A 19,595-nucleotide genomic window follows, 5' to 3' on the forward strand; every position below is an offset into this window, starting at 1 on the left:
TCCATGGTATTCAGCAGTCTCCCAAGAAACCGAATTTCTGTTTCTTTTATTTTTTTTTCACTGTCTTTAGTTAAGTGATGTCCAGCATTCGCAGCCATAAATAGAGAGGGCTGACCATACATAGCACTTCAGAACTTTCCTTTCGGTAGTCAAATGTTTCTATTTTTCAGGATTGGGCTCATTTTATCGAAACTATCCTTAGCTATTGTAATTCTTTGTTTTATTTCGGTGGACCACTTGGCATCAGATGTAATTATAGGCCTATACCCTTGATATTTAAACTGTGGAACTTTATTTTGTTTGATCTTTTCGCAAATTTAATAGGCTAACCAAAAAATCTTGAGAACGGAAACCGTTCGGAGAAATAAGAGTTCAAGTTTATTTTCCCGAGTGTTCGGAGAAATAGAACCGGCCATAAAATTTACCTCGACATTGAAGAGTTTCTCTCTCATTCATTCAAGATGTCGGGTGTTTACGATGTAAGTTTGTTAGGAATCGTGTGTTTACTTTGTCATTGTTATCACTACTGATGTGGAATGATGTAAAGTGTACCAGTCTTACAGAAGGTTCCAATTGTAACTTCCAGACAATTTCAACTCGTGATGTGCTAAAAGTAGATCTAGGACTCTGGCTTGGACGGATGGCTAGGAATTCAAACTAGTAGTGTGTGTTGTTGGTGTAGAAGTAGAGTAGTGTAGAGTAGAGTGTAGAGTAGATCTAGATTTCTAGATCTAGATCTAGATCTAGAATCTAGAGAGTGTGTAGCTGCACTGACTGGACTACTCAACTAAGACTAAGTTAGATTCTACTCTACAATTAGAGTAGGCTACCAGATCTAGATTCTAGATCTAGATTCTAGATTGAGTGTAACTGGGTACCAGAAACTACATTTTCAAAGTGAAAGTGGCTATTCTCACCCGCCCGGAAGTTCTCGCAAGATCAACTCCTCCCCTCTTCTCTCTCTCTCTGTCTCTTTCTGAATACTGTCTGTCGGTGTGGACGATCAAATTGACCAAAACAAAGTTAAAAAATGATGTTAAAACACAAACGTAAATTAATTTGGTTGTCTATAAAGATGCTACGGCTATTTTAACTTTTCAACTTTTCGAATCGAGCCGAACTACGCGGGTCGCCATTTTGTTTTGCCCGGAAATTCTCGCGCTACTCCTCTCTCTCTTTCTCTCTCTCTCTCTCTCCACTGCCGACAGACAAAATTGTACGCTTTTAGTAGGCTACAGTTGTAATGGAACGTTTTTTCAAGGCACAGAATTCTACAATTTTTCTGTTATCACAGTGTAGAATTCTGTGGTTTAGGGTGAACGCAAAATTTGGTGAACGCGCACCGGGTGAGAATAGCTACAAGACTCGCCTGCACTATTCTCACTCCGGGTGAGAATAGAGGTGGCCTTTCAAAGTAGATCTAGATCTAGATTCTAGATCTAGATTCTAGGTCTAGATCTAGATGACAAATGGCCGTCTTTGTCTGAATAAAATTTTTTCTTTTCTATTCGGACTCGAGTCCGAAAAAAAAAAAATTCATATTCGAAATCGAGTCCGAATATGAAAAAATGTTATTCGGACTCGGGTCCGGAAAAAAGGAAGTGTCTTTGTTCTATAGTAGATCTAAACGTAACGTTCAGTGCTTCCAATTTTCCGCCATTTTTTAGTTTCCCCCACACCTTTTCTGCCGATCAGATGTCCGCCGCCTCATTGATACGCGCCCCCACCCCCCATGTTTCCCTTTTTCTTTGTTGTAGAAAAAGGTAAAATTGAAGATTAGCAGACCACTTGGCACCTGCATATTATGAGCTGTGTAAAAAAAAAAGACCGATTCGTTCAAATACACAAGCCTGTGTCATCTTGATTGTTTACCAAGAAAAAGTTGTGTTGCTGTGTAGAGCTGAGCATACGGCAACTTTTGATTCCATAGACCAGAGCACAATTCATTACAAACGTAGTACGTCAAGACTAGCTTATTAAAATTGTAATAATGATCAGTTGCCGAGGGAAAAAAGACTGATGTGTGCATGCGACGTTCAACGCCCCGACCGATAGTGCCCCACCCCCCCTCCCCGACACGCACACATCCACACGTGTGCAGGCCGCCCATCCGACCCCGACACACGCTAACGAGCCATCTTTAATTGCTTCTGATGACCTCTTGACAAATAAACATTTATTAGAAGCGCCATAACTTTTCAGGCCGGCCTCAAATTCATCGTAAGATAAAAACTTGGCTCCTGCACAAAACGCCATTTTGCCCGAAGTGATCCAGGTCTCTACCCAGCCTGAGGTGAGCCACGAGCGAGGCAGGACAGGAAGCCGGAGTCACGAGTCACAGGAAGTCAGAAGTCGGAAGTGATGTCATGCTGAACAAGAATCAGAGTCCGAATAACATTTTTTCATATTCGGACTCGAGTCCGAATAGTGACTTCGATGACAAATAGGAGCCTAGATCTAGATTCTAGATTCTAGATTTTCAGTTTCTGGATCTAGATTCTATGTTTGTTCTGCAGGAGAGACAAAAGTAGCCTCTAGAGAGATCTAGATCTAGTGTAGACTAGAGCTGGGCGAAGAGTCGATTCCGGAACCGATTCCCACGATTAATGCTGCTACGGAAGAAAAGTTCGTTAGTTTTTGTACAGAAATCGACGCTGCTTAGAAACTTTAGTTTTTAAAATCCGCTTTTAAATCCAAAAAATTCAATAACGCACAGAGCAGCTGTACAACCCAAGGGAACGTAAAACAAGATAAAAGCTGGTTTCAAACTGCGGGTTATAGCTTTTATTTGGTACATAACACTCCTAGGTTTATGGGGTGGATGAAGATAGTACTTTATGTTGTAAATTCCAGTTTATTTCTTGAAATTGTACTCTTTCCGCACGGAGCGGTCAGATCTAGGGAATGAATGGCCCGTGGAAGTGGCGTAACGCGTCGAGATTCATTACCTTCCGCCAGGGGTCAGAGGGGTCAGACGGGCTACAATTAAGTGCGCCTCTCGGAGAGTGAAACTGTACAGCCCTGTACGATACGACCACAAAAAACAAAAAACAAAGACGGCGAGACCTAGTCAACAGTTACTGGCGAAGGAAACCCGAGAGTCTTTGGGGAAGCCCCGAAAGACGACAAAAATAGATGACGGAAAAACATCAATATTTGGGCCAATCACAGAGGTGTGTTAGTTAGATGCTCGCTGTAGCTTCATGTATTCCCAACACTTTTGCTATCTCTATAGAGAGCTCTGTGATTGGCCCAAATATAGATGACGTATTTCCGCCATCAATTTTTTTCGTTTTCCAGGGTTTCCCTTGTGAGTTGACAAATTACCCTTTACAACATGAAGCTGCAGCGAGCACCTAGCACCTGTGATTGGCCCAAATATAGACTAGATGATGTAGATATCTCCACTATCTATTTTTGTCGTTTTGTGGGGTTTCCCCCAAGACTTTTGGGTTGCCCTCGCCAGTAACGGTTGACTAGATTTCGCCATTTTTGTTTTTTTGGGGTATTAATCTTTTAAACAATCTCAGCAATTCTCGTTCCGTTAATTTACCTTCTCCTCAAAGTTGTACACACACACGCACACTCTAAGCGTGTGTGCACGCGCATGCACACACACATATGCACACACACACAGCCCAAGCAGTCTTAGATGAAACCTAGTGGCATAGCCCATCGCGTGCTGAGCGGCAAAGCGGGCGTGTCACAGTGAGATCTAGTCAACTGGCGAGGGAAGCCCCGGAAGACGACAAAAATAGATGGTGGAAATACGTCATTATATTTGGGCCAATAATAGAGGTGTGCTTGGTGCTCGCTGTAGCTTCATGTCCCTTTATTATTATATAATTATAAATGAGAATGCCAGTGACAAAGCTACGGAAAATATAAAGCAGCGTGTTACAAACCACCATTACCAAATTGTCTCTTATTTAATTCCGTTTATATTATAATTATTGATCTATTATCACAACATGTTTCAGGTATACTGATAAACTCTGATATAAATAGGGATGAGACAAAAAAAACCCATTGATTAAGTGTGATGTTATGACCCATTGAAGATGAAATGACAATGTTACAAGGTTGCAGATTAATGATTGAACAAAAAGAAGAGTCAATAGTACAAAAGTTTCCAAATTAAAGTTTCAATTATATATAAGAATTAAAGGGTGATAGATCTTGTCAACTCGCGAGGGAAACCCGGAAGAGGACAGAGAAGATGGCGGAAATACGACAATATGTCACCCATTTGGGCCAATCACAGAGGTGTACTAGGTGCTCTCTGTAGCTTCATATGTATTCCCAATTGGTTTAGTGAACGTCACTCGATCCTCTAGTGAACAGTCTTAGCGTCCAGTCAGATTACAGCATGCATGAAGTATTATTGTTAAAAATGCAATCTTTTCCTGAATCAGAATAGATTTGTTTTAACTCTGAAATGTTTGAGTTAGTTAGATAAATGGGAAGGACTACTTCCGTAATGAGCGACCACCCCAACTTATAAACAAAAATAAGTAGAAGAAGAGACACCTCCTAACCCTAACCCTAACCCTAATTCATACCCCCTACCCCAAACCCTATAAATCCTTTAGTATTGAAAGTCTACTTCACTATTTCATGGTAGCATAAATGAAGCCTATTTTTTTTAAGACTGAGATCATTGCAAAGCAGTAGGCTGTTTTATAGCCTCAAACATGATGATTTGTCATTATTTCAACCAAAAACAGTGAATGGCTGGTGTCGCATCAGACCCAGCGGTGAGCATTACAGCTTTATTGTTGTATTGAGTGCTCCCTATGTTAGGCGTTAGGGGTCATATTTTGTTTGATGGAAGGTTCGATGCAAAATAATCCCACGCTGATGACTGCATTCTATCAGAAACTGAACGGATCTTTCTATTGGTGCCTTTTTTAAGCCGTCGGTATTTTACATTTTCACGTAAAACTTAAAAAACTTTAATGTGATTTTAAAAGGCTTTCTATTTTAAACCCAAAGCCAAAAGGAAAAATATCACCGGAAACCCCTTTCAAAGAACAGTAGTAAGAGTCAACCAAGAGTAAAATAATAAAGGGGAGAGGATGCCAGAGGAGGTTGGGGGGGGGGGGGGGGCAGGGGGAAAGAAAGTGGAGATGAAAGCAGGTGACAGAACAAAACAGAGAACTAGAAAGGAGAACACTTTGAGAGAACTAAGAAAATTTTTGGTGACTGTCAGATTTCGAACCCGGGACCTGTTGACTGAGAGGCGAATGCTGTACCTCTAAACCACAAGAGCCCCCCCCCAGTATTTGTTATGAATTGCAGAGATTGATTATTTGCTTTAGAGACTCTAGAGCAAGCTGTTTTCATGGTTTCAATTGTTACTCTCATACTTTTTTGTTTTATTATTGACAGACCACGGTTCCTGACCACAGAAGAAAGTGGGATCGGGAGGAGTATGAAAAGCTTGCTCAGGAAAGGTTGAAAGAGCTTGAAGACAGCAGTGACAGCGAAGAAGAAATAAAGATTCCTGTCAAACGAGAGCTGTTAAAGCCCCGTGATTACAAGGTAAGCCATTGAGATTTAATGACTTTAGTTTAGCAGTTAAGTAGAAATCTAAAAGCTCATTCCCTTTGTGAAATTATGATTTTAACTATTTGTTCAAGAAATTAATTAAAATTTAATAATTTTTACAATTGATCCTACCATTTGTAACTGTTGATGATACCAGTACTGATATATGTCACTTTTTAAAGTTCTTATTTGGAGTCTTTGTTATCAGACATGATGTCATTTTTTAAATTTAAGCTATTCTCTTCGTATTGATTTGTTCTATAGTCTTTTGTAATTTCGTAAGTTTTTGCCAGTCTTTTTCGAGTAGCTGCTTTCAAGTTGTTTGTGAGGTTTTATTTACTTTATGGCCATCTGTTTGTGAAATTTCTAAAATCCACATCCCTTTACTAAATATAGGAACGATGATATATTTATATTAGTCCAGACATCAAAGAATAAATTCAAGTAATTATTATTATAATCACGGGGGTAATCATGGTAACCAAGCAAACGTCCGCCATATTTGATAATTTCATCAAATTTCAGAAGTTATATCTTCTCTCTTATTTTTAGTCCGTTGGCTTTCATTTTTAGCAAGTACAAATTACAACAATATTATGATTTTGAAAATAATTATGGACTCTGGAAATATGTACTATGGACAAATAGCATAAAACCTCGAATTTTCCAACAAAAACACTGAACTGAATGTAACTTTATTTTCTTACTATCTTCAAAAAGGCTCTTTTTCAGTAATGGTCACCTATGGACGCACATTGTGTAAAATAGTGAAGCCGTTCAGGTGAAAAATAATGGAGAAGACGTAATTTGAAGTCGGAAAAATAAATATTTGAAAAAAATGAAGAAAATATTTTAAAACAAGACCCAGAATTGCAAATTATTTTTTAAAACCCATTTTTACATGACTTCTAAATATAATTGATTGAGACAGGCACTTGAAAATTCGGGGGAAATGGATGTAGGTTTCAAAAATGGAGAAAAAAAATTGCATGGTCAAACGGTAAAAATGGGGGAAATTTTACCCTCAGATGGCCTTAACTTAAAACCCAATTACAGTATGATCTTCTGTGAGTAGTGATATCTAAATTCTTGCCAACTTTGATGGTTACGGTATAGGAATATTTCGTGTCTTTTGAGAATGATTATAACTTGTTTTTAAAATTTATTTATCTATTTGTGATCTAAAATCTTGAGATAAATCTGTTCAGTATTTTTTTGTTTTTGGTAAGTGTTTTACAGCACTCGCAACTGCATAAGGTCATATGAGCACGCAGGACACGTTAAACAATTTCAGTTGTTAGGAAATTTTGAATTTTGCCTGGTTGGTGGCCAAAGCCTACTCTCATCGATTTTATACCACCAAGGGATCTTTAACGTGCACAACTTGCACACGGGACCTTTGAGATTTTTCACCCTTGTCCAAAAAGGCTAGGTGTAGATCTTTCCCACTAGAAGATCAGGGGTGTGGCTGAAAGACAGCAGTAAGAAGGAGCCAAGGAGTAGCAGTAGAAAGGCTGTAGGAGAAAGAATCAGGAGCCCAGAGGAGGGGACAAAGGAGGTGAGGGGGTGGGGACAGATAGTGGAGATGAAAGCAGACGACAGAACTTTGCTAGAGAGCAGAAAATGAGGTGAAAGGAGACAATTTTAGAAAAGAAAATTTTTCTGTCGCTACCCAGATTTGAACGCAGGACCTTTGAATGAGAGGTGAAAATCTTAACCTCAAGGCCACGAGAACCCCCCCTTTGTGTATTAGCTCGATAACAATGAAAGTTCACACCGAGAAGAGCCTGTCTTCTCTTTGATCTACTCAAAGAGTTTCAATGAAATTATTATATCTCTAATTTTCAAATACATCTTTCCCCCCTTTCTTCCTCAGGTTGATTTAGACTCAAAACTCGGAAAATCTCAAGTCATTACAAAGACAACACCGGCAGCACAGCAAGGAGGGTATGTTGTTTCCTATTTTATCAAACTTGTGTGTTTGTAAATCCTTAAGCTGGTGTGTGGTTATAATTTGTAGTTATATTAATGCTTTTTTTGTCTGTTTTTTTTCATGTCTAGTTAGTGTTCATCTCACGATGTAAAATAAGAATCATAGGAATGAGAATCTTTCAATACACTGGTAAGTTATGAGACTGGAATAATTCACTGTCCTATGATGGTGTTCTGGTTTGTCAAGGAAGCTTCAGAGTTGAAGTAGTCTTTAGAGAGAGACACCTCTATTGTTAAATAATAGTGTGGTCATTGTAAGACTTCAAGACATACATATAAATTGACATATATGCAGTTGTCGTTTGTGGGGAGTTCTCTGACTGTTCTTATACAGTGGAACTCGGATTCAACGAGGTGGCCGTGCCTGACCTAAAATCTCGTTAAATCCGGGTGTTCGTTATAGCAAATATGAGGTTTTGTGTAGATAATTACAGGCACTGAGCAAGTAATGTATAAAGAGAAGTAACAAGTGGTGCCTGAAATGCCTGCATATTATGAGCTATGCAAAAAAAAGACAGATTCGTTCAAATGCACGCCTGTCATCTTGATTGTTTGCCAAAAAGTTGTGTTGCTGTATAGAGCCTAGCATTCGGCAACTTTTGATTCCATAGACCAGCGGACAAATCATTACGTAGATCTATGTCAAGACTGGCTTATCGTTGCAATAATGATCAGTTGCCGGAGGAAAAAAAGACTGACGCGTTTAGTTTGTATGTGCGACATTCCACGCCGGACCGATCCCCCCTCCCCCCCTCTGACATGCACACACAGACAGTCACGCGTGTGCCGGCTGCCCATCCAACACTGACACACTCCAGAGTAGACTCGTGTGCGTTCCAATAACACATGTATTGGTATGAAAGAAGGCCGCTGATTGGTGGCATGCAATCGGCTAAGTGAAGAATGGTTCACGATGCAAGTGCAATGGATCTTTTCCGGGAATAGATAAAGTTTGTTGTGGGAGAAAAATGAACGATGCCACATCTGCAGGGGCTGTTCACCCCGGAAGAGACCTCGTTGAATGCGAGCTTGCTAATTTAAGTGTTCGTTGAATCCGGGTTATTTTTTATTGATTTTAAAGAAGAAGAAAAAACGGGGAATCTATCTCTTTTAGTTGAATTCTCGTTGTATCCGAGTTCTAATGTAATACGCATATCAAATCTGGTCATATTTTCTGTTGGTATTTTTTTTTATAACCTATTGTTTTGTGAGTATGCTGTGTTTTGTTACAAAGTTTATAAATTATAAAAGTGACCAAGCTCATATTTGCCCCATATCTTTACAGGTACTATTGCAATGTCTGTGATTGCGTGGTTAAGGACTCGATCAACTTTTTGGATCACATCAATGGCAAAAAACGTAAGTCTCGCATTTCAAATGAATTGAGATATTTAGCTCTGGGTTGAGATGAATATATTTGAGGGAGTGTAATGGAATTAGGCGTTTGTCAGAATAATGAAATGGAAGCAATCGGCATTTGTTTGCTGGTTTGTCAATTTTTTTCAATTTGTTTATTTTTAGCTCAACACCTTTTACGTCCATTTAAAACACTTTTCTGTGTTGATTTTACTGAAAAACGTTGATTAAAGGCACAAAATATCTAAATTTTCAGTTTCCAAAGACTGTGAAGCAATGGAAATCAATTTTCTTGCTCTAAATTTACCTCTGAAATCAGGCGATCCCCGCCACCATAATTGCAAATGTCTCAGCTTCTATTCGAGATAAATACATATTTTTTCCACCAAAAGCAACACAAATGAACAATCTTAAAGATGACACGATAACTCCATATGACAAAAAATTTACCCAAAAATTCCTTATTCCACCACGTCGGCATCAAAGAAATATTTTTATGTAGAGCTAAATGCATAATTTTCAAAAGTTAGCACCACCTAAATTTTCAGACTTGAATGTTAATGCTTTTAAAATTGTCTTTCAATCCATTGCTTGCTTTACGTGTGAGCATCAACTTTATGTTGAGTGTCTTCATCTATCTGCTGGGAAATTTTGGCCCTGGGGTTGGCCCTGTCAGGCAGGGTCGAAGAAGCCTGACTCTTAGAATTAGATGATCTGAATTGTGTCAATGAGGACATGTAACATAATTTGCGGCTGTTGTTACTGAAACAGTAGAATCTGCTTGAACTGAACATGGTTTATCTGAAAATAGCCGTATGCTCAAAGACAATGTGATTTCCGAATTATTTTTTTTCTCCATGAGTAACCTCTCCTAACTGAAAACCTGGTTAAACCAAAGAAAATACCTTTGTCTTGTAGATTTTTGGTTTAAGTTTAAGCGGACTCTACTGTGTAATTTAAAAAGAAAATCTTTTCGGCATTAGTAAAACAGGAGACAATCATTGCTGACTGTTAAGCCAAGAAGCATTATTTCAGGCTAATTCCTGCTTCTTTTAGCAGGAACAAGTAGGTCTGCTGTGGGTTGAAAAGGGTTATTAACTCATTTTTTGATAAAGAATGTATACTGAATACAGTTGACAGTTAGTAAAAAATGGTAAACACTGTTATTATCAGTGTTACATTTTGTGTGTAGCTGTCGGGATAAGCAGATGATCAGCTAGACTGTTGGTGGGGGATCTGACTTACAGGTTTATAACATATTTGATGCTTTTTTCTTTTCCAGATCAGAGAAATTTGGGCATGTCCATGAAAATCGAGAGGTCTTCTTTGGATCAAGTAAAAGCACGCTTTGAAATGAATAAAAAGAAAAAGGAGGAAAAGAAAAAGGATTATGACTTTGAGGAGCGCGTTAAGGAATTGCAGGAAGAGGTAACAATTTTTTTCATGTGCAGCTAGCTTGTTGTTGTTTTCTTCTGATTACGATTTGTGCAACATGTCAGATGAGTCTCTTATCGTATTTTGATCAAACATGTAATGTATATATATATATAACAACACTGGATATTAAATTATCAACCTGTTTAAACCCGACAAGTGGTTAAAAACAGTATATTGCTCTAGCTGCTTTTGTTACATAGTTATTCACATTGGAAATAGGGGACTTACCACCACTGACAGTTCAAGAAATAGAGATCTGGCCCGATGTCTCAAACAAGATGTGGATGGTTGGCAGGTGCTCTTGTGTAGTTTGCTCCTTCCTTTATATCTGTTGTCCTTATTTTGCCTCTTTCTTTTTTATGTATGTTACTCTGTTGTAACACCTCTAATTTTTGGCACTTTTGTGACCTAATTGTATTGCGAGTGTTATAAAACTCTTCTTAAAAAATCAAATAGATGAGTGTGACAAGGGACTGTCTGATTGATAGATCTAGAAGTAGATCTAGATCTAGATGTTTTATCCTGAAATTGTGAGAGATCTAAAAATATGTTGAGCGCTGCTTTTCATTTTGCATATATGTGTTAAGCTGAAATGCGCTTTGTTTCGGGAAAACACACCATTGTCAGATTAACTTCACAATATCAGTAGATATCATACTATTATATGTGTGTACTTATGTGTAAATAAAGGTTGTATTATGCATCCCTTGCATTGGCAATGCTGTGTAACAGAAAGAGGTGAAATGTTGTACACTTTCCATGGCTGTTATATTATGGTTGGAGGGAAGAAATGTCACTAAAAAAAAGATGTTGACATGGGTTGAAGCTTGACACAAGGCAACTTACCTGTATAGATAATGTGTGTAGAATATTAGGACAAAGTTGCATTTTTCTGTGTTTAGAGAAGTTCTTGCATTTTTGTTTTCGTAAAGAAGTGCTCCTTGTATCGTTTCTCCTTTCAGGAAGAAAAACAGAAGGCATACAAGAAGGAAAAGAGAAAGGAAAGAAAACGCAAAGCAGAAGATTCCGATGACGGGGGCGACCCAGACATGTCGGCCATCATGGGGTTCTCAGGGTTTGGTACATCGAAGAAAAAGTGAGACTGGAGTCGACGGATGAACTGATGAACTGAGTGAATGTGTGTGTACGTCTGTCTGTCTGTCTGTCTGGGAGGAAGAGAGAGTGTTAATGGGTTAGTCAGTCATCAGATCTGATGGATTTTATTTTTTTTTGTCTACCTTCTGCTTGAGAATTTAGGCCTACAGGATTTGGATTTGAGACTTCTTCTTCAATGGTAGGCTACTTAGTGCTGCAGTAATATATATTGAGGCAAGCAGAATAAGTAATTAGTGTTCCTAGAGGTGTGTCAAAATGTACTATTTTTTTGGGAGGGGGGGGGAAGAGGGTTTAATACGTTTTTGTCAAGGGATGAGAGAGATATGATTTTGACCTTTTTTGTTTTAGGATTTCAAAGTTTTTAACTTGCTTTTGGTGGGGGTGTTTAACATTTTTGCTAAGATCACCTGAATATTGATTATATTTGTAGCAGAATTGCTTTTGCAATTATTGTAGATGAGGGTCACTGAATATCAAAAGAATTTTATGAACAGCTGCCCATCCTTAGTGTTTATGTGTGTGTACATTGCGTGTGTGTTGACAGGAACTTCAAGTCATGATTGTTGAGAGTTGAAAGAATGTTGGTTTTTATTTTCTGAACATGGAATATTATAGATGTGAGAAACGAGAGTGAATTAGGGGGTTTGTATACCTGTGACGAAAATGAAACTGAAATGCGTTTTGGATGTTCTATGAACATATGAGAAAGAAATAAAACAGCTGTTTGTGTAGTGCCTGGATTGCTTTTGCGTGCTGATTCTGATTATTATAATTATAAAATAGAAAATGTCTCCAACATCCTTTTGAAATTTTCATTGGGAGAATTTTGTCCTCGAATCTACTTTTTTTGTAAATGTATGTTTCAGGTGAACAAGTTTTACTTCAAAATTTCAGAATTGCTGATTCTAGTATAGATGTGGGTGTATTTTCTCAGTTTCCTAATGTCTAAATAAAACTTTGTATAAAAAATTTGGTGGGAAAATGTTTTCCTTCAAGTTCAAGATTTGTTGGTGTGTAATTCATCCCATATATATATGTTTTCCAGTTTTGCCACTGCTGCCTGTCTCAATCATTTTAAAAGAAAAGAAATATGGAGAACCAAAATACTCAGTGTTCTTTCTTCTCTTTGATTTTTCTGACATGTATCATGAACCATGAGTTTGACTTTTCTAAACCGATGTTTTCCAATGTCGGTTCAACTTTTATTACCCCAATGCTTTTGAATCAAATCATGTAGTGGTAAGATTTATGAGTTATTTTCAAGAATAAAAGTGCACACATATGAATACTACTGAACACAAAGGTGTATTTCTTTGTATTAAATGATTTGGATGCTTTAAAAGTTTGGGCCAGAACTACAAAGAAAAATAAATGTGGGTTGACTACTGTGTACAAAAAATATAATTAGTATGATGTAAAAGAAATAAATTCAGGGCCTGAAAATCTGCTGGCTATGGGCATGCTAGATTATAGCTGCAGTGGTAGCTCCAGAATGGAACAGTCACATATTTTGTAGAATGCACTGCAGAGTTTGGTAAAAATGTGAGCTCAAGACTGTTTGGGTAGGACTTGGATATTTTACAGCTATTTTTCAATGCTCTTTTCCTCACACTTATATACAACAGTGTATTTTGGAGGCTGTAACCTCAATTTCAATTCTTTCTCCAATGGGACTGAGGCAAAGGGCCAAAGAGGCAGCCATAAGAACTCTCCAGAAAGTAAAAAATACATATTTGGGAATTTGAAACGGGGTAACATGCATAGCAGTCTTGCATTATAAATAGTAATATTATCTTTAATAGAACTTATAACATGCCCAATGGTATTGGGTTTTTTTTCCGGAATGTGCTTGGTTTTGTTGGCTCATCGTCACGACATGTATTGGTGTCTATGGTGTTGCGGTTAGGCACTCTTCCGTGTAATGCACAAGACATACGTGAGGCATGCTGACAAAATGAGTTACTTCTAGCAATCGAAGAATGGAGATATTGGCCAAAGATCGACTCTGGAGTCAGATTTCTTGATTTTCAAAAGATGCTATTTTGTTCAAGGGTGACCTTATTTAGGCCACATATGGCCTAAATAAGCTAAACCCCCCTCCCTTACCTTATTTGGGCCACAGGTGGCCTAAATAAGCTAAACCCCCCTCCTTTACCTTATTTAGGCCACACCTGTGGCCTGAATAAGCTAAACCCCCCTCCCTTACCTTATTTAGGCCACACCTGTGGCCTAAATAAGCTAAACCCCCCTCCCTTACCTTATTTAGGCCACACATGTAGTCAAAATAACCAAACCAATGTAAAGCATTGTTTTCTTTACAAGTTACATTATTATCTCTTTAAAACTCTTCACATCCATTTTCCTTCACAGCCGTATCGTACATGACATGTGATGTAGAATCAATTTAAGGTCCTTGGAAAGGTGACCAGAAAATAACAAAATTATTTTATGATCTTCACTTGCACTTGCAATTTTTTGAACAAATTAAAGCCTACCTAATTATATTTTTTCCCCTCATTTGTCTTTACTATAAATGACAACTGGCATGTATTGTTTTCAGTTATTATCAAGAAAGTGGATAGGCGGACTACGGGGTCTATTTAGCCAAAAGGATAGGTGGACCCCGGGGTCTACCTAACAAAATGTTAGGTTTTAGGATGTGAACCCCGGAGTCAGCGTAGTGAAATAAGTAGATCTAGGTTTAACTAAGGATCGGTGGACCCCGGGGTCAACATAATGAAATAAGTAGATCTAAGTTTATTTTATGATAGGACTGGCGGAGCCCGTGGTCAAAGTAGTGAAATTATAAGTAGATAGGTTTAATTAAGGATTGGAGGACCACGGGGTCAATGTAGTGAAATCAGTAGATCTAGGTTTAATTAAGGATTGGTGGACCCTGGGGTCAATGTAGTGAAATAAGTACATGTAGATCTAGGTTTAATTTTAAGGATTGGTGGACCCTGGAGTCAACGTAGTGAAATAGGTAGGTTTAAGGTGAACCCCAGGGTCTACCTAACGAAACACTAGTTAGGTTTTAGAATAGGTGGATCCTGCGGTCACCGTAGTAAAATAAGTAGGTTTAATCAAGGTGTCCCGGGGGTCCACCAATCCTTAATTAAACTTTCTTAATCCTCTATGGCCTTGGTGACTCCGGGTTCCACCAATTTTTAAAGAAACCTACTTATTTCACTGCGGTGACCCCAGGGTCCACCTGTCCTAAAACCTAGTACCAATCCTTACTTAAACCAAACCTTATTTCACTACGGTGACTACGGGGTCCACATCCTAAAACCTAGTATTTCGCTATGCAGACCCTGGAGTCCACCTATCCTCTACAGGACTATACTATTATTATCAATTTGCAATTTTCATTGATTATTAGCATTTTTGTTTAAATATAATATTGAATCAGAGTGCAGGGGAGACCGAGGCGCCCGGTCGATTCGGTGGTCGGCTTTTGTAGATCTATGCATTTTTTACGGAAAGCCGTATTACCTAACCCTATTACTAGATCTATTAGTGTTGTGAAAACTTCAACCTCTACAGCTCAGGCATCAAAAGATGCTGGTAAATAATAATAGATCTACGTCCTGAAGTTTCATAATTTATTTTTATACAGAATAACACAGTACACAGTCAGTAGTTTTTCTTTCATCGAGTTATAAAAATGGCCTTCGTATAAAAATTGCCTTGTTTTCAGAAGCAAGTTTTAATAGTTCTAGTTCTACCTAATCGATTTTCATGCGAATTCAACCATTTTGATGATCTTTCTTTTCCTTTTAAAAAGATGTAAATCTAGGCCTGTCGGATGTGGCAGTGCGAATAGCACTGAGTTGTTTAGATCTAGATCTAGATCTAGACCCATCAAAACACGAGGCTTCGTGGCTGATCACAAAAGTCTACGGGGCTTATCGAGGCCGATTCGCCCTGCCGCGAGCACGTTCACTAAACTGCCTACTAGATAGAATCTACTACCAAATATTCTCTACACGATCTTTGCTACTACTACTACTAGGCCTACTAGCCTACATGTACTACTACGAGACAGTACGAGAGAGTGTCACTCAGGCAAAGATAGTGTAATTTTGACTCAGCCACGTAGTATACACACTTTTTATACCCCAAATTTAACCCGAAAGTCCATTCGGAGGATTTGACCTTTTCACTTGACCAAAGTGTGCCAAAATGGTAGCCTAGCTTTTGCCCCTCCATGAAGGAAAAATCCGGCCCTCATTCAAACCATTGGAATTGAGCAAAATTTTGCGTTTTGTGCTTTGTTCTTTACAATATTCATTATGGTTATGATTTATAAGTTGTACACTGAGGCAAAACCATACTAAATGAGAAAGGTGCACCATTATGAAAGTGGAATGAACTCAGTTGTCTGAAAAGAGTAGTTTGAACATGTGTGGCCTAAATAAGCTAAACCCCCCTCCCTTACCTTATTTAGGCCACAGTCCACTGTGGCCTAAATAAGCTAAACCCCCCTCCCTTACCTTATTTAGGCCATATGTGGCCTAAATAAGCACTCCCTTTGTTCAATTCTATCATGTCTTTCATTATTCAATACTTACAAACTGTACAAACTCCACCTATAAAGTTGGTGTATTAATTTCCATATATGGCCAAAATCGAAGTAACTCATTTTCTCAGCGCACCTCACGTATGTTTGATTGCGATGTGGGGACAATTTTTATCAAGTATCTCTGTCTTTCTGCTTGGTTGTTGTAACCCTCTTGGTCTTGGTTGGCCCTGACAGTTGGGGTTGACGCTGGCCTCTTATGAAATGATCTTATGTCAATGAGGGCGTAAAACTCTGATTCAAAAAAAAAAAAATTATCAAAGTGCCTTGACGATGTATATTGTAATTTCAGAAACCCCCATTTTGGGCTAGAACAGTCTGATCACTTTCTAACACTTTTTAATTTTAGTTGCTTTACGGCACTTGCAAAACAATTAGAAAATGTAACTTGTAAGTGCCGAAGATTACATGGGTTGCAAAAGAGTAACGAACACAGAAGAAAAGAGGGAGAGATAAGAACGATAGATGTTTGATAGGAAAGAAGGAGCAAACCACACCCGACCACCCACCAACCGCAGCCCGTGACTCTTTGCAGAACAAAAATAATTACAATATGTGTCAGTAACAAGCTTTATTTTTCTTTTGTCACAAATAAATGTCACAACACAACTCAACGTAAATCGACCTCGGATGTAACAAATTTTTAAAAAATCCGTAAACAAAATGGAGAAAATGAACGTCTTCAGTACAAAATCAGTTGAAAAGAATGGACAAAGAAATAGGCTACATCATGTACATGTTTTGCCATGGATGAGTCCATGGAAATATATATGCACGATAGACAAATTAAATAATGAAAACGGACAGGGCAGGAAATATAACGTATGACACTAGATTTAGGAAAAAATGTCCTTGGCTTCTTGAAAGAGTGAATCAAAACTGCTGGGGTTTGAACCACGTGCACATGATGACAACCTGTAAAAGAGATTGTATAATTTAGTGTTTTAATTTGATAGTACACTGCACACCAGAATGGATAGCATTGCAAAGTCCTATCCTGGTTTGATTAACCTGTCCCCGTGGTTTTATGAAAAAGACAATTCTGAAATTATGCAATTCTTGGCCCAAAAATGGGAAATTATGCGATTCTATTAATTTCAACAAAGAATGATGAAGGACAAAAAATCAGAAATTATGCGAAAACTGATCAAATTTTGCTAAATAAACTAAATTATACGGGGTGCATAAAACCACGAGGGCAGATTAACTTGAACTAATGGTTTTGCATGCATAGCGTCTGTGGTGTAGCAGGTGGGCGCTTTGCCGTTGCACAGGGAAGACCCTGGTTCTAATAAATAAAAGATTTTTCAATTCTGCATGTTCTTTCCCAAACTTTTACATTTAAGAAAGCCTGGTGGCGTCGGTAGCCAAGTGGTTAGGCTACCGGATCCGTAATCGAGAGTTTGCAGGTTCGGAGGTTTGAGCCTCGGTTCAGACCGACGTTGTGTCCTGCTTGGGAAAGGCACTTTACTTTATATTTAGTATAATTTAGATATAATATCTACATGAATAAAATTTCCTATAGTATTTGGCTCGGGCCTTTCGGGGATGGACGTGCTAAGCCTGTACCATTTCACCACAAAAAAAAAAAGCGGACAGGCAGTAATATATTGTGTTCTATGAAATATACATATATGCACACAACTGTTTCTAATTTACGAAAGTATCGTTTGAAATGTGCCGTAACATTGCCTTTGGTCTGCTGCTGATCGGACAATACACCACATACATGTACATGTAATATTACTAATATATGTCTGTAAAGAGTTAACTGAAGTGTGTGCGCGCCCTGCATAGGGCTGGTCTTCCAGATTCGCCCCCATCCGCATAAAACTTACTACTGCACCAGTGATCAGTGTTAGGGCTATGCCTGCTTTTCACCAACCTTTCATGGACGGGGGGAGGGGGGAGCAACCATGGCATTGTACCACCTGCGAACCTGCGATGAAACCTAAAAAACCTATTCTCCAACCAAGTTCACCACATACACGTATGTACATTTTTTGTTGACACATACAATGTACATTATATAGCAGGCAAAAAAAATCGATGAGAATATATTATATCTTTGTGAGATTCTTCCCTTTTCAATGTAAGAGCAATCCCCCCGGGGCAGTGCCACTGACTGTCACTGTAGTGTCTTTAGGCCATTCCCAAAGGGGGAAAATTTCTCGTTCAAGCACAGTAGAATTGTAAATGGGCTGATTCATCATGTCACGCTCATAACTGCCTGATCTGCAACACCGAAGGGCTGCTTTTTCTTTCTTAATCCTTACTATTGTTATTTTTCTCTACTTCTTTTGTATGTTTGTCACTCTTGTGACCTGCTATTTCCGGGGTGCTTTGATGGTGGAAGCAGACCTTGTGCTGTTGAAGCAAGAGAGGTGAGCAGAGTAAGTCAGATTCCCTGTTGACACCCACCCTATACGTTTTTATACTATCTCTGACCGTCAAGCACCCACCCCTTGGCGCTCATATGACCTTATGCAGTTGCGAGCGCCGTAAAACCCTCTACTATAAAAAAAAAAAAATAATGTGAGAGCACACGTGGTTTGACTCCGGACACTTTTTAATTGTGACCATTCCACAATGACTACGACGAGAGTCGCCAGGGTTAATTTTACCTAGCAACGAAGTACATGTACCAAAAAAATAGTTTTTGATAGTACTACATAATGCGTAAAACTCATACCAAAACAAAACGAAAGCAATTTAGGCGAAGTCCACTGTAGTAGCCTACATGGTTGCTTTTAAGCACAAGGGAGCTATCCCGAAAAATGCTGTTTTGAGAAAATCGAAGGTAAAGTTTTTGGACCCTTGTTCAGTTTCTTTAAAAGACAAGGAGTAAGTAGAGAGATTTCTCTACAACCAAAAAAAATATACACACCTATGAAACCAAACTTCTCCTGTAGGTAGGGCAATGCCCACTTTTAGTGCAGGTCAAGATAAATCTGGAAACCCGCGAAATCTGGGTTAGCCCGCTTGTCCTTAAAAGCGACCACATGTACTGTAATTTGATAAGTCACCAAAAAAAATAAATGACAATACCTTCGTCCAGGAGTAACAGCTCGTGTTGCCCGTGGCTGGTCTTGAAACAGTTGACCAAGGTACTCTGGTTCGGGGCTGTGTTCTGCTGTCTGGAAAAGGTTCGTAAACATCATGTGTTAACCCTCCTATCCGTACGTTGCGTTTAACTATCCTATCCATGCGACGTGGGGTACTCTGTGCCCCCACTTTTCAAAGAGGAAATTTACTCGTTAATTAATCCGATCCGTACGCTTTGCATAGCAGTCTGTCAAAATGATTTTTTTGAGAAATACTGACATTTTCAAAGAGATCTTCGCCCTAGAATGATTTTCAAATGTGAAGAATACAACCCCGGGAGTACAAAATGACCCCAGGACGTACGGATAGGGTTAATAAACAGTTCTGTATTCTAATATATCAAGTATAAAATGATATAGCAATTTATCTTGTCATATAAAATGCACGTAGCCCTTCCTGTAATTCTTTGTAAAACTTAGGAGATTCCACTCCCTTTTTTTTCTTTCTCTCTACCTCC

General features: G+C 38.6%; 2 protein-coding genes across 2 annotated transcripts in view; one reads left to right on the forward strand and one right to left on the reverse strand.

Annotated features, from left to right (window-relative positions):
• The first annotated feature begins 398 nt into the window (after positions 1-398).
• Positions 399-12,747, forward strand: LOC101846564 (zinc finger matrin-type protein 2). The gene is made up of 6 exons (XM_005093468.3): positions 399-479; positions 5,392-5,544; positions 7,427-7,497; positions 8,828-8,901; positions 10,181-10,326; positions 11,298-12,747. The coding sequence occupies exons 1-6, from the start codon at positions 462-464 to the stop codon at positions 11,433-11,435; spliced, it is 600 nt and encodes a 199-aa protein (XP_005093525.1). The 5' UTR covers positions 399-461; the 3' UTR covers positions 11,436-12,747.
• A 3,857-nt stretch (positions 12,748-16,604) lies between these two features.
• The window catches only part of LOC101846798, a 10,620-nt gene continuing 7,629 nt past the window's right edge, over positions 16,605-19,595 (reverse strand). The window contains exons 4-5 of the mRNA XM_005093469.3: positions 19,082-19,170; positions 16,605-16,948 (exon numbers count right to left, since the gene is read on the reverse strand). Coding sequence (XP_005093526.1) covers positions 16,870-16,948; positions 19,082-19,170 — 168 coding nt within the window. The 3' untranslated portion in view covers positions 16,605-16,869. The remainder of the gene's footprint in view (positions 16,949-19,081; positions 19,171-19,595) is intronic.

Source organism: Aplysia californica, unplaced genomic scaffold, assembly GCF_000002075.1.
Source record: "Aplysia californica isolate F4 #8 unplaced genomic scaffold, AplCal3.0 scaffold00064, whole genome shotgun sequence".
Taxonomy (NCBI): Eukaryota; Metazoa; Mollusca; class Gastropoda; order Aplysiida; family Aplysiidae; genus Aplysia; species Aplysia californica.